The 22,448-nt window shown below is 46.7% G+C and overlaps 1 protein-coding gene across 5 annotated transcripts in view; it reads left to right on the forward strand.

Annotated features, from left to right (window-relative positions):
• Window positions 1–21,272, forward strand: part of SEMA6C (semaphorin 6C) — a 150,088-nt gene extending 128,816 nt beyond the window's left edge. For 4 of the 5 annotated variants that reach the window (XM_088467615.1, XM_088467611.1, XM_088467612.1 and 1 more), the window contains 9 exons: window positions 1,684–1,815; window positions 1,899–2,054; window positions 2,901–3,074; window positions 3,157–3,294; window positions 4,436–4,513; window positions 5,079–5,131; window positions 7,444–7,494; window positions 10,606–10,761; window positions 19,156–21,272. In XM_088467615.1, the coding sequence (XP_088323741.1) occupies window positions 1,684–1,815; window positions 1,899–2,054; window positions 2,901–3,074; window positions 3,157–3,294; window positions 4,436–4,513; window positions 5,079–5,131; window positions 7,444–7,494; window positions 10,606–10,761; window positions 19,156–20,405 (2,188 nt within the window). In that variant the 3' untranslated portion in view covers window positions 20,406–21,272. The remainder of the gene's footprint in view (window positions 1–1,683; window positions 1,816–1,898; window positions 2,055–2,900; window positions 3,075–3,156; window positions 3,295–4,435; window positions 4,514–5,078; window positions 5,132–7,443; window positions 7,495–10,605; window positions 10,762–19,155) is intronic. The other variant, XM_088467614.1, reaches the window with a different exon arrangement.
• The last annotated feature ends 1,176 nt before the right edge of the window (window positions 21,273–22,448 follow it).

Consider the following 22,448-nt stretch of genomic DNA (forward strand, 5'->3'; position numbering starts at 1 on the left):
TGCTTTGTGGGGTTGTTCATATTATATGTATTAATAAATGGACGTATTTGTATAATGAGGACTTATAATCATGCTATAGCACTGTACACGGGGGTATCGTGTAGGCGCCGCAAGATGGCGTCGCACGGACAGCGCAAAATGGCGTTGTGCAGATATTATTTTTACAATTTAAGTCTCAGCCAACCATCCGGCTTCGACAATTTTGACTACAATGGGCTATTCGTACTGTATTTACTGCTGGGTACCTGGCACCACAATCCAGCTATAGCGGATATTTAAACAAAAATGAGCCCACCGCAACTAATTCAATCATTTTTTTTTAAGCAAATGAAAGCAAATAATTGATTGGTTGTTATGGGATACGGGATTTCATAATTGTCGCCACTGTGTGCAGGCAGATTCAAGAAATCGGCAGCACCCAAGTATAGTTATATTAACGCGCAAATCTAGGATAATGGTAATTTGAGAGTCTTGTACCATGTGATGCAGACATAACTAGATGCTAAAGAGCAGATCTGACCCCTCCCCATGGCCCACTTATTACAAAGATGTTGGATAGTTTGCTGTGAAATGACTCTAGAAAAACCCAGAGAAGTGCCCAGGGATATGAACACATAGGAAACCGCCAATAATTGCTGCATAGAGTATGGCGAGGCGCAGGAAAATGAAGCATTACTGCTCCTATTAGTGCATTAGGAAAGGAAAACGGAGCTGGGCAGAGAGGCCCAGTAGGGCCATGAAACAGACAGCGAGTGGCTGGGAAAAGTTCAAGGGGAGATTTACTGCCGGCTCTGTGGCTGGTAGACAAAGCGTAATAAAGACAGGACGATAAATTACCAGTTAGAAAGAAAACCGCAGGTAATGGAGAGTAATACATTACAGCACAACAGCCGTGCCAAAGGAAGCATGCCGAAAGAGAGGCTGCAGACTTCATTCAGGAGGCTGCTGGGAGATGCAGGATGTCTGACGGCGGATAGAAAGCCATTTATATCAATGTTTTTTTTTATGGCCGTGAATCTATTCTCTCATAAAAGGAATGGATCCGCCGGGACGTGTTATTATCGGATGGGTTGCACTGTGCGGCATCATTCGCGTGAACGTCAGGGGAGATCAGTCATTAAACTGTGGGAAATGTATCCTACTACTTATAATTGGGGCACAAATTATGTCAGAGATTTGCTGCTTGCGGCAGGATGCTGAGAGGTCTACAATAAAGTGACACAACAGGTCACACACACAGGGAAGGCAGCCATTTTGTATCCCTGAGAAAGTAGACTGATGACCTCACTGGGAAGTGGTGACATTACAATGGCAGCCATTTTGTCAGCTGAACCAATATTCATAAGTGATAGGCTGCCCTCATCTGTTGTATGGGAATTCTACATTGATTTATCTCATGTACTTGGAAACAAACGTGTCCATATCTGTAGGTGACTGGCTTTGTGGGTAGATGTTTGCCTCTGGCAGACAGAATTTACAAATATAAAATGTATGCTTTCTCATGCAGTGGATATACCAAACGTTTCCTGCATTCGAAAGCAGAAGGATAAGTACTTGTATTCAAAATCATGCATTCTAGCATTAAAGTGAAGGTAGATACCCCCTCTAAAATTAGAAATCTAATAAAAACACGTCTCACTGTAATGTCCCTGTAACTCAGCCAGCATCTCCTCTCATTCTCAGTATCACCGGCTCAGGGGTATGTGCCTTCTACATGGAGGACATCGAGAGAGTCTTTAATGGGAGGTTTAAAGAGCAAAAAACCACTGAATCTGCTTGGACCCCAATTCCAGAGGAAAAGGTCCCAACCCCCAGGTAACTGGTTCTGAAATCTTCAATATTTGGAGCACAGGAGGTCTGTCTGTGTTCAAGGTTCAACCTCTGTCTTTCTCTTACAGGCCTGGCTGTTGTGCAGGCTTTGGAACCGCGGCCTCCTACAAGACCTCCAACGAGTTCCCGGACGAGACTCTCTCCTTCATCAAGTCTTTCCCTCTTTTGGACGAAGCTGTGCCATCCATAACAGAGACACCCTGGTTTACAAAGACAACCAGCAGGTAGCATGCCACCATCTTATTATGATCATGTCTTGTCTCATATTCCTTCCAGTGAAACGCGTCGTTGGGGTAGGTCAGACTTCAGCAAATTATGGGTCCAGTAGTTCTTTAGCTGACAGGGAATGATGGCATGTGGAGCTCCACAACTGCTGCCTGTTACTCCTATGCCCTGCCTCCAGCTATGATTCCACAAAATAAAACCAAATGCAGCAACACATTTCATAGGTGTAATATAAAAGTACATCATGACCTGGCAAGGACATGCTTACCAATAGAGCCAAATGCTATAACGCATTTCACAGGTGTAATATAAAAGTACATCATGACCTGGCAAGGACATGCTTACCAATAAAGCCAAATGCTACAACGCATTTCACAGGTGTAATATAACAGACATATGCATATAATGCGACTATGAGGAGTGTTGGACGTAGTAGAAAATACGCATTCAGAATATCTTAACTCCAAGACGGACTCTTCCACCACACAGACTACACTGTACTCCAGCGACTGGCAAACCGCCATTCAGGCCTGTGGCGCAAAAACAAAAAAAAGCCCAAAGATACATCTAGATTAAAAGTAAAGCAATATATTTTATTAAAGACACTTTAAATTATTCAGCCCTAAAATATTATTCTTGACTAAAATCATTTTACTTTATTAAATTCAGTCTTTATCTGGGCTGGAAACGTTCCAGGAGCCGGTGAGCCTAGAATACTGTTGCCGATGCTTAACGTCTGTGAGTTGTGTCTGCGGAAACAGACGGACGCTGGTCTTCTCCGACCATTGTAGGGATCCTTCTGGTCCATAGTCACTTTAAACTTATCCCCTCGTCTCTTATTCCAGGTATAAAGTGACCCAAATAGCTGCAGACACCTCTGCCGGCCCCTACGGAAATTACACAGTCTTGTTCTTGGGATCGGAGGACGGAAAGGTGCTAAAGGTTCTTTCTGGAACCACAGAGAACTCCACTGTGGAAACTCTGCTCCTGGAAGAGATAAATGTCTACAGCTATGACAGGTGAGTGCCATGCCGCCGGCCGGCAGCCCCGGACGATGTATTATATCCGCGTCTACAATACATTGTGCCTTGTGTGATGTAGGTGCGGCGTGAAGATGGAGGACGGGAGAATCCTGGGGTTGCAGTTGGACCGCGAAAATCATGCGCTGTTCGTGGCGTTCTCCAGCTGCCTCATACGCGTTCCGCTCAGCCGATGTGATACATACGGGACCTGTAGGCGGTGAGTATTGCCCATTGGGTGGTGGCAATCGGAAATGGGTTGCATTGTATCAGCATCAGGCTAGCCTGGGGCCACATGTGGACCTTAAGGTATCAACGTTCTGGCAAGCTTTACCCATTACCTGATACCGGTGCATTCATTATATACCATTGGCTTCACATGGCCATATATGAGCGTTTTGATGTTATGGTTGTGTTGAATGACTTGTGAGCCCCAAATAACGACGCGCCTATCGACCAATCAGTTATAGGTCCATCTTTTTGACGATTTGATCGATTACGGGCGTATTCATTCCGCAAATGTGGGTTAAGTTGTCTAACATGCTCAAGAGTCCAATTCCTCTCCTAAATCTGTTACTGGAACGTTACACTCTTCAGGGAACACATTGTATTATAAGAGTCACATCAGCCATAGGGAATTGAAGATAATGGGGGGAAGGGGAGGGGACGACGACGACGACAAAAACTTAATTGTGCTGTGTTAATGGGCTTTATTTACTGTAACAAGCGCCTGGCATCTTTTGGAACCGACCCTTTTGATCTGAGCAAACGCACGCGTCTCACTATTAATCTCATGAATAGAGTCACATCACATGTTCGCAACCCAAGAACAAAGCTGCTTAGAATTCCCAGAGGCTCATTCATACACTGGGCCCACCCGGTCGGCAAGTACGCCAGGCTGAATGACCCCCCCCACCACATCAGCGCTGCGGGGTTGTCAGTATCAACTGAACAGGCCACGGGGCGCCCCTTAATCATTTCACCAGTGGCAGAAAGGGGGGGCCTGCATTTGCCAGGCTCCTTCTCGCTGGGGGGGGGGGGGGGGTGATTGGGGGAGATCGGGAGAACAAAGAATCAGAGGCTGGTAACATAGCATTCTTGCCAGATGTACTGCGCTTAGGCTGCAGTTCCCTACAGGGGGCAGTGGTGTAGAGATGGCAGCAGCTGTATGTACCAATGGGTTAATTAGGGGGCTTGTTCGTGAGCCTGGGTCCATTCTTCTCCCGCAGTGTGAACGGACTAGAACGCAGGCCGGATATGGCACAGACAGGCAGCAGATCTTTCTCTGAATCATTCCTTTGGATAATATTTGTACTAGTACCCTGCGTATGCAGTGTCAAATGATTATTTCCCCTCCACAGAAGCTGCCTGGCATCGAGAGACCCCTACTGCGTGTGGTTAAAGTCAGGGACGTGCGCCAACTACTGGGGTGACATAAGGTAATGCAGCATGGAAAATACAACATAAGTATATACCAGGGGTACAGGAGTCTCCCTAATCTCTATGCACAAACTCTGCATGAAACGTTCATGAAAACAGCTGCTACTCGCGCCTCCTCCCCTAAGAGCTCATTAAATACTAAATCCGGGGGCAAGAAACAAACTGTTAAAGTATGAAGAATCCTTCAAAATACATGTACATGGATTGATGTTTGTCCCTGGACTTTGCAGCACAGTTACAGCTTTGAAGATATTTTAAGCAGAGAAGAAGTTCCAGGGTTGCTCTATGTAGTATCACCAGACTATACAGTATAGAGCGGACTTGTCCCCTGTACCCAGTGCAGGCAGACAGTTATGGGCCGATATTCATTAACATTAGGGAGACGTGGATTTGTGCCTCGTACCTCAGTGATGTCACTCGTCCCTTGTGAATTATTAGGCTGAAGATTGACTGGTAAATGCCACCGACCCCGTCTCTGAGAATCTCCTTGTCCCCGCCACTTGCATGGAAACAGGAGCTGATATTTCTCATTTGTTCTAATATTTATTATGTTATTCTCTCTAGGGGTGGATTTGAACAAGATATTGAGCAAGCAAAGCATCGGGGGAACTGCCAAGGTGAGTGGGGTGACTCTGGTTATCTTATATATTATAAAGGGGACAGCACACAGGACAGAGAACGGACCTATCCCATCCTAGCTTTTTAGTACAGGGGTGTACACTGTATGCGTCAGCTGACTTGATTGGCCCTGACTTCTGTCCAATCAAACGTTGCACACAGGACACACCCACAGTGCCCCAAAGTTTGAAACTCCCAATGCCAATCTCTCTTGGCTGCTTTAGGGTCTGCAAGGTGCCAGTCCAGCTGGGCCGAGAGCCAAACATAATGGGTGGCAAATAGTGGGTCAGGGTTTTTACTCTCCATAAAACTACACGGTGCCACAATGGCAGCGATTGCTGTAATGCACACAGCCCCTTTACATCAATAGGTTACTCTTGTTAGTGTTGAGTAGGTAATCTCGCTGCCGCACACGTCATTAATATACATTAAAAATGCAGAGTCTTTCGGAGACTTCTAGCTCTTTGTGTAAATGATTTGTGATGCCGTAGGGAATTGCCTTTACCCAGGGACACGTTTAGCAGCGCTAATGCCGGAAAACACAACCGGGGTGGCAGAGATGGAAACGTTGTACATAACTTGCAGGAGGTAGAAGCGCTATACAACAGTCACACCGGATACAAGTATATTTAGACCTTATAAAACGTGTGCTGCAGATATTCATATTGGCTCGGCAGGAGGCTCTGTGCCCGAGCTGCCATACCCGCAGTGAGCCAGCCAGGGATAGAGCTGTTAGCTTGTGGGTTGCGCTCGCTCCAGTCACATTTCCAATCTCATATTTCATGGAGTTAGTGGACTTCTGGGCACATTACAAGACTGCGTATTAATAAAGCAAATCTATATTCTTCCCTGATAGAGCACTATGAGTTCTGACACTTACAAGACAAATGGCGGCTATTGTATGCTGGTAGTACATTCCATACATTTATGTCAGTCGATAGAGCTGCATACATTTTTAACGTGGCCACAAGGCAGCAGGGTTTTGTCTCCTCTCTAATACGTTCTATCTTTTTGGTCTGTCCTTAAGGGTACAAGGCCAATGGCATTTTCAAAAGCGTTTTTAATGCATGTCTAGCACAGGTAACAGCATAAAATCACTGATCCAAGTGGCACTGGCACCCGTGTTGCGGCACTGTCTTCTTTTAGTAACGCTGCTCGTCCAGGCAGCAGCGCCTCTTGGCGCTCCTCCACCTGCGACTTTACGCAAATGCTGCTACACAGCCCTTTCCTGAAGTCCATCCATGCGGCAGAATAATTTAGGACTGAGGCGACCGACCACTGGCCGGCGTCCGTAGATGGTGAAATACCGATTGCTGTGTCCTTAGATGCCACCATCGGAGCGGTTGAGCATCTGAGAGTGCAGCTGCCCTCACTGACAATCCCATAACACGCCCATAAGATGGACCCTATAACGCTACTGCACGCAGTGCCTGACAGGTACACTAATTGCACCTAACCCTAGCACTGACACAATAATCTATCCTGTAGCCATATAGAAATACAGGGAAACTTCTCACTGGACATAATACGTTCAGTTCAGGTCATAAGCACAAACGTTTCATTCTCCCTAGTTATCAATTCAGTTTATTCATTGCCTGAAGAACGGTGGAAAGTAACAACAAGGGATTGTTCTAAATAGAGCTCCGAATTCCGTAAAGGCCATATTGCGGGCCGGTCCATGCACATGAAGAGAGTAATGTGATGTGTTGTGTAATCAGACAATCTTGTTGAGTAGATCATAAAGTGGGGGGATTGTTCCCAGCAGGCTCCTGACTATCTGTGTGATCACACTGGTTTTATTGACTTACTGCGAAACGCGTTGCAACATCGGAGCCACAACCTCTGTGATACTGTTTGTTACCGTGTGTTGGGAACGATCCATTAGACATGAGGCTCTGAATCGGCCTCTTTGTCTGTCTTATGACTGTATTTGTATCAGAATTATAACCTTTTAACCCCAAAATTCATTTTTTAAGTGCTTTAAATCAGCAGTTTACATTTAGGTTAAACTGTAATATTTGCTATGTAAATGCAGAACAAGGTAAAGTAATAAAGCAGTCATATATACCTCAGAAATGTTATACAATAGCAGTAAACAAAATAGCTGCTGCAAAATACACTGCTGTTTGTTTCCTGAGATGGGGGGGCTGACATTCACCGAAGTATGGAAGCATTCAGAGAGCAACTCCTTATTGATTTTCTGAGACACAGAACAGTGGGATATAACAGTACAGTTAACATTTCTTTTAAATAATTTTTTACAAGACAAAGCCCCCTTCTCACACATCGTGTTGGTTTGTCTCCTCTGCAGATGTTGTCACTGCGCCAGGAAGCGCAGACAGGGAAGGGGACTCCGCTTACGGTAAGTCATTGGTCTTCTCCCATCTCCACACCTTAAGCCGCCCTTTCCTTCCCATCTCCTGCCCACTCCAGTGCTCTCAGCTTCATGTCTTATGAAGTCTTTCTCAGTAATTCCAATGTGTATGCACTATTCTAAAGCACATAGAGCTGCCAGTCCAACAGGCCCCGCGGAGGTCAGTCCACCTGTGTTAGGATCACGTAGATCGCCTTGAGCGCAGAGGGCTTGCGGCTGCACACTCACGCACAATGCTCGCTGAGCACCACATTTTATGCCATTCCCAATCAAAACGGAATTGATGCCGGTTATTGCAAAGAGCAGGAGAGTCGAAATTGTTTTATTTTATGATTGAAGTGAAAAAAAAAAAAAAAACCACTGTACGTGTATTTGATGACCATCCACTCTGATAACAGGGCTGAAATATCGTCATACCAGATGACGTAACAGTTGGAAGGGTCCCGAGTAGTGAAAACATCGTCAATGTCTCCGAACGTGTGACGGATGGGGGGATTATGAGCAGCTTGAAGATGCTATGAGTGCTTCTTCACCAGTTAAAGGAGCAATTTAACACACACAGTCCGAGAGACAATGGGATTAGTCTGTAAGCCGATCCAGCAGACAGAACTATCTGGCGGAGGCTGTCTTCAGCCGTCTCATTGCATACAGCATTCCGGCTAGCTCCACAAGCTTTGCGCATTGTTCCTTTAAGCCGAAGAGAAGTTATTTGGAGCAACAATGTTTCCTGGATAAAAATCCTTAACAGCCGCGTGAGAGGCAGATCCTATTTCCTGAGGGTTTTTTTTCGATGTACTCCTCCATAGAAAGTATTAAAAAAAAAAATAACTTAATGAGGAGCTGAACCTTTATAGCGAGCTGCCATCATCCATGTCTTCATTAGCGACACCAAGATTTTAACATTATCAGCCCATTACCGCTTGCCCGTGTAAATTAATACTCAGGAGAAGTGAACGGATGGTGTCTGATTAAGCAATTGGGGTTTTTTTGTTTTGTTTTTTAAGAAACGTAATTAGGTCTTTGCAATTTTTTTTTTTTTTTTCCGAACCAGATAAAAAAAAAAAACTTTCAAAAATGATGAAGAATGAGTTGTTTAGCTCGCATCCACCAAACGCGGTTTGCTAAGACCCCGAGAGTAGAGTGTTGTCGCCGAAAGAGGAGGCACCATGGATGTTTTGGAGCGACTGGGCTGCTGAAGAGGATTAGAAGAGATGGCATATCATTCATTTAACAGCAGGTCCCATCTCGTATCTTTGAGACGACTTGCTCTAAGCTCGGATTTGTCTCTCCAGAGAAAGGTGTTTGTCAGATGGAAAAGATTTACTGATGTGTGAGAAACACGGCAGGATAGAGAAAGCGTTAGCCGGATGGCTGGAAGTTTACCCAACCTGGAGAGTACATCAGCACATAGGCCCTAGGAAAAATTTGAGGGAAAGGTGATTACTTATTGCCGCATATAGCAGCAATAAATTCTAATTATTGTGTCTGAAACCGATAATTAGTAAATATGCCCCTTAGGTATTCTACAATGCATTTACCTTAGTAGCAGTTCCCATAAAGAATTAAACTGTAAATATCTGTAAAAAAAAGTATGAATATTTATATAGACATTTGTTTATATAGATAACTATATAGATATAAATAGACCTATAACAGATAATATAGATGGATCAAGCCTATTTTATTACAAAACTGTAAACCAAAAATTGCAGCTCTCTCTGATAGAGAAAAGGTTTGAGAAATGACCATGTCATAGCTTTGCCCTTTAAAAATTAGCTAAAAACATTTTATTAATTTCCTTTTTTTTTTCTTTTTTTTTTTACAATTTACCTACAAATTTGTCAGACTCGATTGCAATTAATAGTAAAACAGATGTATTTTTTATTATTAGCAATATGATAGCTCTATTAATATAAATGAGCCATATTGTGACTTTGGGGGGGGAAAGACAACAAAATGGCCCTGTGATCAGAGCATCTCTGCCACCTTGTGGCCAAGACAGCTTACTGCAGGTCACCAAGCTCACCAGCCCATTGAGTGCTAATTCTCAGGACCCGGCTCACCCTTGTAGCAGCCGTGTTGTCCAATGACGACATGGAGACCACAGAGGCTTTGTGTATAACTAGGAGCGGATTGGATACACAGTCTATAAATATAGCGATTAAAAGATAATTGTTGAGTTAAAAATAAATAAAAAATAAAAGAAAGTTGAGTTAAAAATCGATGAGTTACATAAATGTTTTATGGGACTTGGAAATTAATGGATGAGGCCGAAAGTGGGGATGGCTTGGTTCTGCGTAATAAGAGGTATAGGATATAGGGGAGAGAGACATATTTAGGTGGGTGTAGGTCTGTACCCGTAGTTTGGATGGAGTAGGTCACGTATTCCTGGGTGGTCATAACTACGTGAGTTTGGGTATAGGAAAGGCAGCGGGATTTACAGAGGGACTAAGTCAGGTCATTGCCAAGAGGTATTAGAGCTAATATCTGATTGGTTATTGGTTACAACCAGAGCTGGATAATCCATAAAGCCACCAGGGTCCAGTGGTCATCGAATGGTCCAGACTACTCTAACCTACTTATCTATAGGGGTCTTTTAAAACAGGTGCCCAATCCGGTGTCTTGCCTAGGGCCCCAATCCGGTGTCTTGCCTAGGGCCCCAATCCGGTGTCTTGCCTAGGCCCCAATCCGGTGTCTTGCCTAGGCCCCAATCCGGTGTCTTGCCTAGGCCCCAATCCAGTGTCTTGCCTAGGGCCCCAATGCATTGTCTTGCCTAGGGCCCCAATCCAGTGTCTTGCCTAGGGCCCCAATGCATTGTCTTGCCTAGGGTCCCATCAGGCATATGTGCACTATATTATCAATTAAGACTTTTAATGGACCCAACATGGGTCATGCCTATTAATGAAACATGAAATAGGAAGCGGTCTCCTCTTACACTGGGTTATTCGCTCTCTCACACACACCCATAGTAATCGGAATATGGTAATTCTTACATTGACCAGACCCTCCCCCTCTTCCCACTTGCTCCGCCCCACGATAATTGCAACGTAACGCTATTCATATTGTTGCCTTTGCCTGTGTTTCATTATGTTTTATTAGTTGCCGGGAAAAACCCGGCCAGCAGAGACTTCACCATTGCCAGTGTTGCCTCCCTTGGGGTAGTGACTCTCCCAGGCGGGCATGGCTACCCCCCACCAGGTGTGACTTCAGACGGTTACTACCAACTTTCTGCCTGGCACACTCTTAAAACCCAGGGTAAGAGAGGCTCTTTCTTTACCGTCAGTCCTGGGCTCTTAGTCATTAGCCTAATTTCTAGATGCTGCAGGTTAGTCACCGGCTGGCTCATACCCACTATGCACCCATCTTCCCCTTTCCACCGGCTCTGGGTGCCGGGATTAACATCTGCTTACTCCATCGTGACCTTGTTCCACGGCTTGTGTTAGGCGGTGCCTGAGCTTTGCATGAGATCTACCCCCGCTGCACTCATTAAGTCTGGCCATCATGTGTGTGTGCTAACTTGCTTACCTAATTCATCTCCTTTGTCCTGGAAGATCCTGCGTAGCCATATCACACAGCAATGCATTATAAGAGCACACCGAGTTTTCGCATTCAATTGTTTACGTTGGCGACTACACGCTACCATAGAATCAATGTATTCTACATCAGACTGTGCTTAGGAGGTAGAGGTGTCCAGTTAAGGGGTTTATCGTTCATTATTTGGATCACCAGGCCTAAGATATATTAAAATATTTTTAAAATTGACACAACCATTCTACAGGATGCCCCTGACACTTCCACCCTCATTACATGGTATAACCGTGACTGCAGGATGCCCATGACACTTCCACCCTCATTACATGATATAACCGTGACTGTAGGATGGCCCTGACACATCCACCCTCATTACATGGTATAACCGTGACTGCAGGATGCCCCTGACACCTCCACCCTCATTACATGGTATAACCATGACTGCAGGATGCCCCTGACACTTCCACCCTCATTACATGGTATAACCATGACTGCAGGATGCCCCTGACACTTCCACCCTCATTACATGGTATATAACTGTGACTGCAGGATGCCCCTGACACTTCCACCCTCATTACATGGTATAACCGTGACTGCAGGATGCCCCTGACACTTCCACCCACATTACATGGTATAACCGTGACTGCAGGATGGCCCTGACACTTCCACCCTCATTACATGGTATAACCGTGATTGCAGGATGGTCCTGACACTTCCAACCTCATTACATGGTATAACCGTGACTGCAGGATGCCCCTGACACTTCCGCCCTCATTACATGGTATAACCGTGACGGCAGGATGCCCCTGACACTTCCACCCTCATTACATGGCATAACCGTGACTGCAGTATGCCCCTGACACTTCCACCCACAATACATGGTATAACCTTGACTGCAGGATGGCCCTGACACTTCCAATCTCATTACATTATATAACCGTGATTGCAGGATGCCCCTGACACTTCCACCCACATTACATGGTATAACCGTGACTGCAGGATGGCCCTGACACTTCCACCCTCATTACATGGTGTAACCGTGACTGCAGGATGGCCCTGACACCTCCACCCTCATTACATGGTATAACCGTGACTGCAGGATGCCCCTGACACTTCCACCCTCATTACATGGTATAACCGTGACTGCAGGATGCCCCTGATACTTCCACCCTCATTACATGGTATAACCGTGACTGCAGGATGCCCCTGATACTTCCACCCTCATTACATGGTATAACCGTGACTGCAGGATGCCCCTGACACTTCCACCCTCATTACATGGTATAACTGTGACTGCAGGATGCTTCCACCCACATTACATGGTATAATCGTGACTGCAGGATGCCACTGACACTTCCACCCTCATTACATGGTATAACCGTGACTGCAGGATGCTTCCACCCACATTACATGGTATAACCGTGACTGCAGGATGCCCCTGACACTTCCACCCACATTACATGGTATAACCGTGACTGCAGGATGCCCCTGACACTTCCACCCACATTACATGGTATAATCGTGACTGCAGGATGGCCCTGACACTTCCACCCTCATTACATGGTATAACCGTGACTGCAGGATGCCCCTGACACTTCCACCCTCATTACATGGTCTAACCGTGACTGCAGGATGCCCCTGACACTTCCACCCTCATTACATGGTATAACCGTGACTGCAGGATGCCCCTGACACTTCCACCCTCATTACATGGTATAACCGTGACTGCAGGATGCCCCTGACACTTCCACCCTCATTACATGGTATAACCGTGACTGCAGGATGCCCCTGACACTTCCACCCTCATTACATGGTATAACCGTGACTGCAGGATGCCCCTGACACCTTCACCCACATTACATGGTATAACCGTGACAGCGTGATGGACCTGACACTTCCACCCTCATTACATGGTATAACCGTGACTGCAAGATGCCCCTGACACTTCCACCCACATTACATGGTATAACCGTGACTGCAGGATGCCCCTGACACTTCCACCCTCATTACATTGTATAAACGTGACTGCAGGATGGCCTTGACCCTTCCACCCTCATTACATGGTATAACCGTGACTGCAGGATGCCCCTGACACCTTCACCCACATTACATGGTATAACCGTGACTGCGTGATGGCCCTGACACTTCCACCCTCATTACATGGTATAACCGTGACTGCGTGGACACTTCCAACCTCATTACATGGTATAACCGTGACTGCAGGATGCCCCTGACTCTTCCACCCACATTACATGGTATAACCGTGACTGCAGGATGGCCCTGACACCTTCACCCACATTACATGGTATAACCGTGACTGCAGGATGCCCCTGACTCTTCCACCCACATTACATGGTATAACCGTGACTGCAGGATGCTCCTGACACTTCCACCCACATTACATGGTATAGCCGTGACTGGCAGGATGCCCCTGACAGTTCCACCCACATTACATGGTATAGCCGTGACTGGCAGGATGCCCCTGACAGTTCCACCCACATTACATGGTATAACCGTGACTGCAGGATGCCCCTGACACTTCCACCCTCATTACATGGTATAACCGTGACTGGCAGGATGCCCCTGACACTTCCACCCTTATTACATGGTATAACCGTGACTGCAGGATGCCCCTGACACTTCCATCCAAATTACATGGTATAACCGTGACTGCAGGATGCCCCTGACACTTCCATCCAAATTACATGGTATAACCGTGACTGCAGGATGCCCCTGACACTTCCCCCCACATTACATGGTATAACCGTGACTGGCAGGATGCCCCTGACAGTTCCACCCACATTACATGGTATAACCGTGACTGCAGGATGCCCCTGACACTTCCACCCTCATTACATGGTATAACCGTGACTACAGGGTGACAGTAATTATATATGCGTGTATATTATTTATAATTAACAGTAATAATTTACTGTTTTCCTTATAGAGGTCTGAACTTTCTGGATACTGAGGATTATGATAGTGATACTTATACATAATAATTTGCTTTAGAAACTGATTTATTTGCCTTTTTCCCCTCTGTCTACTCGATTCCCTTTTGTTAGGCAAATGTTCACCCATGGTTGGCCATTCCTAGGGGGAATTATTGGCACAAAAAGAGACAGAGGGCCTGATTCAGACCCGTTTTTGCGAGCGGCCTGGAGCCCGTCGCGATTATCGCAACCATCGGGCTTGCGAGGAGACCCTGTGGTAGGGTCTCAGGTCTCGCAAGCCCTAATAGAGCAGGGAGTCTACTAGTGATGTGAACGCAGGTGTGTCTGACCATTTACACGCCATTCCGTGGGCGTGCATAACTTAGCCATTGTGATTGCTTTCGCCGCATGAGAACTGCCTGCGTGCGAGGAGAGCTGCAGTGTTTGAGATAGGTCAATCCTGCCGCAATGGCCGCAAGGCTGTCTGATCTGCGTCGGTTTTATCGATGTTTGTGTAGGTACGTGACGTTGAACGCAGATGAGAAGGCAGCCGTGGGGGGTCCCTATGCCCGGGTAAGCTTTTCAATTGTTAGCATATATTCGTTGCATGCGAAATCGCAGCTGCGATCACATTGGAGTCCGCTGCTGAATCAGGGCCTGATTCAGAGCCGGACGCTCTGACAGAGCGCTCGCTCTGAATCAGGGCCGGCCTTCTGGTTTTTTAGAGTTGCCTCCTGGCCGCTCGCATAGCTGTGGGTGACCACCCACAGCTATAGCGAGCGGCCATGATGATGGTCGCGATGGTCAAGACCATCGTGACTGTGACGAGACCCTTCGGTCATAGAACCGAAATCTCTCCCACTGACATCAGTGGGGCCGCCCCCAAACGGAGGCGTTCACATGGGAACGCCTCCGTTTGGGCAGCCACTCCCCCGGCCCGCCCACCAAAGGGGGCGTACTGTCACTCAACATCGACAGCACGCCCCCTTTGGTAAGAGACCCGGAGCGACGGTTTGCCCGTCGCTATCCGGGCCTCGCGCATGCACACGATGGAGCCGGCTCCGTCGTGCGCATGCACACTGGGCCACCATCGACCCGCTTGCGAGCGCACAGCGCTCACAAGTGGGTCTGAATCAGGCCCTCAGTTCCTATGTACAAGTAAATAATAGTCACCGAGTACCCTGGCAACAAGAGCTGACAGTCTAACAAGGGTAGAAGCTAGTAAGCCAGCAGTACTTGCGTCCCATTACGTCCCAGAACTAAATATCCACTAAACATTTGGATCATTAGCAATTACTTCTCCGATTTTTTATGTTTTCCTTTCGATTCTTGTAAAATGTTTGTTAAATACCCCTCCACACTCTCCGTATAAAATAATTTGGAGTTTCTGAATCAACATCAAACATGTTCCCAGCCGACAGCAAAATAAATACAGGAGAAGTCTGTTTATAACTGCACCAGAGCCCTGTTTCCGCCGCACCAAAACTCGCATCAATCTCTGGCAAGATGATAAGCCGTATATTTTTCACTACGGAAAGTAATTGTCTGTCTCACACTCCGTACTTACAAGCCCCCCTCCCCCAGGCACGTTGTGGGTTAAAACAATTGATTTGCTCCTGGATACAGAAAAAAATAATAATAATTTCCCGGCACTTTCCAAAGAGGAAATTGTTCAAAGAGCGGATGAGGAATTGTATTTAAAAAATAAAATAAAAAAATCTCAGGGTGCAGAGATTAGAATGAACCGGCGAGTGCTCGTTGCGGTGTGCGTGTAAAATTATAATGGTCTTACATTAGCTTATGTGATTGCACTGCCTGCTGTCCCGTCTTTGAAGCAGACAGCTCATTACCCCTCGGCAGCTGCGCGCACTCCAGTTTGATTGGCTCCTGCCTTTCATTGCATTAACGGCGCACGGTTTTCAAAATGAGTCTTTGCTGGTTTTGAATTAAGTCGTCTCGGCAGGGGCGGGGGGAGAGCCTCGGGCCCGGAGCATGCCAGGCAGCCTTCGGGGGATGAAGGCCGGATCCATTAGCTAACATCACAGTGCCTGCCACTGCCTGTCGGATTGAATGGCGCGGTGCGTACGTTGCCTGGATCCTTGATGTCTGATGCCGTGCCCCACTTGTCTCTGTACGCTGCGAGCCGGGGCCAGGGGGGAGTATAGTCCATGAAAGCACTAGCTGTGGCCCTGATTCAGCAAGGAACGCACGGATGCGGACGCCCGCAACTGACCAATGTTCACTGTCTGCGCACGTCTTGGTCGTAGTGCGCAAATCACTCACTGCGTCCGCAAAAGCAAGCGCAGTGAATACTCAAACACAGGGAAAAGTGATTGACAGGAAGTGCCGTTTGTAGGCGGATCCGGGGAGTGTTCGGTGTGACGCAGGCGTGACAGGGGCGCGCATAAATTAGCCACTGAGATGCCGGACGCAGCCTGGCGTCCCTCTGCGTGCAGGAAGACTCAACTCCTTCGGCAGGGTCAGTCTACCTTTAGTCTGCGTGCAGATCCGATGCTACTCGATGTTCCCAATGTTCAGCCTTGCGCATCAGTACGGACGTTAGCAGAGGGTAAAGGGGGCGGCATAATGTAGTGCTGGGCGTCTGCAATCATTAGCATTTTCTCGCAGCGGCCGGGTGCGTGTGCCTGCGTACGGGCATCCTTACTGAATCAGGCCATGTAACCATTGTTAAGCAACACTTCAAATAATTACCCAGCTTTTAAAATAAAAGGGACCTTGTAAAAGGAAGAACTGGTGCGAGCGCATGTTAGCGTACTTGGAGGGTGTTTAATTAAGTGATTTCTACGGCAAATCTTCAGCGTTGCCCCTTTAATAAATATAATACGTATAATCCTGTTTGGTTGTGTTGGGTAACTGCCCACTATACAGATGTGGCAAGTCCAGCGAGCTCACGGGTGGGTGGCAAGGGGATCTCTTGTCCAATCACGCAGGTTGGATTCAGAGACTTTTTATACGCTAGAGGCACTTTGAACAATAAAAGGAGAAGGCAGCCATTATTCCGTGGGAACGCGGCCAATTCCATTTGCTAAAGACTATTCACATCACCCGCTTATCAGTTTAGCACTAGCTAGTGACATCATCGAAGTGACTCGTGCCTCAGTGATGTCACTAGTTCCTTGTGAATGGATAGGCTGCAATCTCTCGCAGAGGGGTTAACAGCTGCGCACAAGCAAAGCCGGTAACTTTGCAGCCTCTCAAATATGTAGAAAATAAATAAAATGATAAACCAAAATGGCATTACTCCTATACGGGCAGAGGGGGTCATTCAGACCCGCTCGCGAGCGCAGGACGCTCGCAAGCGGGTCGATGTTCCCCCAATGCGCATGCGCACGACGGAGGGAGCTCCGTCGTGCGCATGCGCGAGGCCCGAATATTATCGTTATGGGTCTCGCACTAAAGGGGGCGTGCTGTCAATGGTGACTGACAGCACGCCCCCTTTAGTGGGCGTGCCGGGGGCGTGGTTGCCAGACGGAGGAACGCCTACCGTCTGAGTCCGGCCCCACTGACATCACTAGTGATGTCAGTGGGAGTGATTTTGGCTCTGATAGAGACAAAATCACCCCAGGGCTTGCGGCAACGAGACCCTACCACAAGCACAGCACCCTACCACAAGCACAGACCCTACCACAAGCACATCGCTACCATCTTTTTGGCCGCTCGCATATGCTGTGGGTGGTCACCCAAAGCTATGCGAGCGGCCAGGAGGCCGCTCCATTTTAAGGTAGGAGGGCACTGATTCAGAGCGAGCGCTCTGGTCAGAGCGTCCGGCTCTGAATCAGGCCCAGAGAATGTTGTCTGCTCTCAGAGACTCGTCCTTTTTAATCCCTTAGCTCGAAAATAACACACTACAAATATTTATCAATATTATATTCTCAATTTTTTGAAAAATGGTAATTTCCAAAATAGTTAGGTTCCATATTGAGCCCCTGAGTTTACCATCAGCGCCGTTTATGGCTGCCCTCCCCTCCTTCTCCATCCCCGCCTCTTGTGTTTTCCTCACCAACCTGCACTGCAGTCTCCGGAGAATAAAAACAGATTTCTTTTTTTTTTTAGCTGAACAGAATTCTGAGCTAAGAATCTTCCTCAGTAAACAACCTTTTGTTCCTGCCAAGAAATTTTGGAACAAGTGTTTAACTCCGGCGGGAATGGAAAATAAATTATCGTCTGCTTTTTAAAAAAAAAAGTTACAAAGTCTTTATCGGTTTACGGGCAGGTTGTAAATGCAGCCTCACCGCACACACGGAAGAGCACATTGAGGGCCTGATTCAGCAAGGATTGCAAGTGCTAAGATGCACGCGGTCGGCCGATCTTCGCCATCTGCCCATACGTATGCATCGCATTGCGCAAACTAGCCACCATGATCGGGAAGGAGATAACCGAGTGTACGCAGACTCATCGCAGAGCGATTGTCAGGAAGCACCGTTTGGGGGTGGTGACGGGGTGGTCGGCGAAACGCAGGCGTGCCAGTGCGTTTGAACGCCGTTACAGGGGCGTGCATAATTAAGCCCCTGCGGCCATATACGCAGCCTGACCTCTAGATACCGGCAGGAAGTTTAGCAGTTTGTGCGTGAGGCTCCGATGGTACTCAATGGTACCCATGTTTTTCCAGACGTGCAAGGTATTACGGACGTGTGTAAAGGGAAGTGGGCATCTTAATGTCGTGCTGCGGCAGTATTGAGATCGAAGTTATTTGCATAAATTTGCAGCAGAACTGCGTAGGCGCTTGTTGCCACAGTCCCATCAGCGATCCTTGTGGAATCCGGCCCTGAGTCCACACTGCCCGGTACAGCATTCTCTGGACTCCCTCCCCATACCCCCATCCCCTCCCTTCTGTGTCCCAATCCTTCAATATTGCAAGTGAACCCAGATATCTAACTTAAAGTGGCTCTTATACTTTATTAATGAGATCACACTCATGTATTCATGCAAATACTGTATTCTTCTTTTGTTTTTACCCAGTAGGGGCCATAGACAGGAATAGCAACAGTGCCCCCTACAGGGTACAAACAATTACTGCAGTCCAGAAAAAAAGTGTGGAGATTGGTCAATCTATTTTTTTATCCTCATGGAAATCTGGACGATAATTCATATTAAATTGTAGCTCTTGGTAAAATAGACCTGTGAGTTTGTCCCACTCAACATTGTTTTCTATTCTCTTCCAAAGGTGTACGACAGGAAGCTGCTGGAAAAGAGGCCACCAAGACAGTCCACTTTACCTTCCTTATTGGATGTGTCTTTGTAGCCTTTGTGGTGGGAGCCATCTTCTCCGGTCTCTTTGTGTCTTGTTACTGCAACCATATGTTCCAGAAAAATAAGCACATTGGCAAAGACCCGGAGTCCAATCTTCAAAGACCCCTATCCCTGAGGAGCCTGGCAAAGATGAATGGACTATTAGACAGCCAGTCCAAGGAAGGAATGATGGAAGCTACTTCTCCAAAGCTCTACACCACCCTACTGCACGGTGAAAAAGAGCAGCCAGAGGAGGCAACAAAGGCTGGGATGAAAGAACACCCTGAGCTCCAGGGTCTTCCCACCCCAGAGTCCACTCCGGAACTGCCCATGAAGAACCTCAAAGCCTTTAAAAACCAGTGGGAAAGGAATCAGAACTGTAACAATGCCAAAGAAATCCAAGGCAAGAGTCCAGTGTTTCATTTCCCCATATCAAATTCTCAAGTCTTTCAGTTTCCTACTACTATGGTCCTCCCGAACAGCATGCACGGCTATGACCAGCCCTTGTCCACCTACGCAGATGACAAGAAGATACCCAACTGTGAAAGGGCTCTGTTACGTCACTCACAGTGTTATCTCCCAAAAGGGGTTGAGGTGACCACCCTCGACGAACTCCTAAAGCACCTTCCAGAAAGTGGAGGATCATCGAGGAAAATGTCGGGTATGATGGCTATTAGCCCACAGGCCATCAGCCCTCATTCACCCATGTCATTTATGAACAGAGTCCAGCCCCAAATTCCCGACACAGAAAGTGCACCTTATTATAGCTCCTCAACACTTCCAAGAGACAGTCTGCCCAGGAGACTTGACATCCCGCCAGATGTTTCTCCCCAGTCCTGCATGGAGAAACAGTCTAGGCACCCGTCTCAGAGACATTCTCTCTCCTCTGGACACAAACTCATGAACTTAGGTCCAGGAGGGCCGATGGTTTCTAGGCAGCATAGCCTGGGGCAAGTTAGCAGACAACATCCTGCCCCGCTTCTCACCAGGATGCATTCAACGGGAACCCCAGTGCCCATGGATAGCCACAATGTCTTTCTCTCCCGGCAACACAGCTACTCAGAGCAAACCCCAATGCAGAGAAGTATGGTCAAAAGGACCCTCTCGTTGAGGCCAGAAGTGTCGTCCAACCCCGTTTTTCTGCCATCTTCCCCCGTAAAGGATGCAAATCAGTTTAAGTATTAAAACATCGGTTTGGCTACTCTACCAACCAAAGGACACTTAGTACAATTCTAAACTCAGTTGAAGAAATGTGAAAACCGATGCTGTGAACTTTGCCTTGATGGTCTGAAGCTCCCTCGCCACAGACTATTTCAAAAACATTGAATGTCACTTGATCTCCAGCAAACAAGAGAGTTGTGCGAAAGGACTGGAGAGTGGTGGGAAGCGAAGAGATGGTCTACGTCAACACCCGCTTGTACTGCCTTGATGTCCTGGGGTGACAGCACGTGAGACATGTTTGGAGGGCAGACGACTGCTGATAATTTTAAAGTATTCTACCTAGCTACATTTTAAGCTTCTACTTGGAGCACATGACCCACTTATGTTGACATCCGATGTCCATTTATGCACCAGGAGAGCGTGCCCCATTTCATGATTGGTGGAGTGGAATATGGAAGGGGAGGCAATGGGGTGGCATCGCAGATCATCACCAATCAGGATCAATCCAACTGACTTAAATTACCTGTATCCCTGAGCCGAAAAATAGCACTAACCAGAAACATGAAATGGACAGTCGACGCGTTTCATGGTCGCTGTTGGGTGAAGATGAAAGGATACCTCAAGAGGAATAGATCAAATGTAAATTAATTTATATATACATCCATGTGTATATATATAAAGATATATATATATATTTCACAATCTTAACTCCATATAAAAGGAGGTAAAAAATACCCTACCGTGTAGGGGCTAGAAACTCACTTCTATATTAATGTTGCTGAAAGTGTATAGAATAAAGATAAACAAAAAAAAATGAAAATGAAGAATTAGATGTCGGTGCCTGAGCTAATATGTAGCGTGAGCCGTCCAATCAAGTGTAGGTAATAAAGACGGACTTTAACATCATGAATCTGTCACCACATCAGTATCTCAAGAACCGTCTTGTCTAGGCTGTTCTTAAATCACCGCTGACTGTCAAATGTATTCCAGATGAGGGTGATGTTAAACAGCCAAGCTATGAGCACTGTGTGCTTAACGTTAACGGGGATCGTGCCTGCCGCCTCTTTGGACGAGCGATCGGACGGAGTTGGCCGAGACTGAAAGTTCCTTCTGGAGAAACGCGCTTGGCCAAGAGACTCTGCTCTTTTTGAATCCAGTTAGGTCAATGGATAGTCTGTGTACATGTGTGCCTTATTTCAACCTAGTATTATGAACAGTGCGATTGTAGCAACACACGTCTGTATTTATTTTGTCACTGAGTGGTTCTTATTTTTACAAAGGGGTGCTTTCTGTAGTGGAGCATCGCGACTCTCCATTGTACATTGTCGGGAAAAGCTGTCTCCCTGGCCTCAACAGACCGGTACAGGTCTATGGGGGGCCGCGGATTATTCATTTTGCTCATCAGATTTCCCTTGTGTTTTGGTTTCATGGGTTTTCACCAGTAAGCCAGTAAAAACTGACCATTAATGAGCTCCTGGTGGTACCTCATTTTAGGTCCTTTAATAACAAAAATTTGGTCACCCGAACTAAACAGATCTCGGGGCTTATGTATTAGGGTGCGAGCTGGTGCACTGCAGGAATTTAATTGAGTATTCCCATATTTTTAAAGGCAAAACCACCTTGGTTTTACCATTAATGATTGCCGCTTTAAAAATACGGGAATAATCGCATGAATTCCTGCAGTGACGCTAGCTCACACCCTATTACATAAGCCCCGCGATCTGTTTAGTTCGGGTGACCAAATTTTTGTTTTTAAAGGACCTAAAATGAGGTACCACCAGGAGCTCATTAATGGTCAGTTTTTACTGGCTTACTGGTGAAAACCCATGAAACCAAAACACAAGGGAAATCCGATGAGCAAAATTAATAATCCGTAAATCAGCTTCAGCTGCAAAATGACCACGTCATGGGCTATTTGCCCCATCTTGCTTTCAGTATAGGTTCTCAATGGTAAATTATGTACGGAGGCTTCACTGGCGGAGGTAACATCGGATCCATATAATGTGGAGTAAGGGACGCAGAAATTGCATGAAAAAAATCTGATTGAATGGTAGCAGCTCACAAAAC

The sequence above is a fragment of the Taudactylus pleione genome, unplaced genomic scaffold, assembly GCF_031769625.1.
Source record: "Taudactylus pleione unplaced genomic scaffold, aTauple2 ptg000073l, whole genome shotgun sequence".
Taxonomy (NCBI): domain Eukaryota; kingdom Metazoa; phylum Chordata; class Amphibia; order Anura; family Myobatrachidae; genus Taudactylus; species Taudactylus pleione.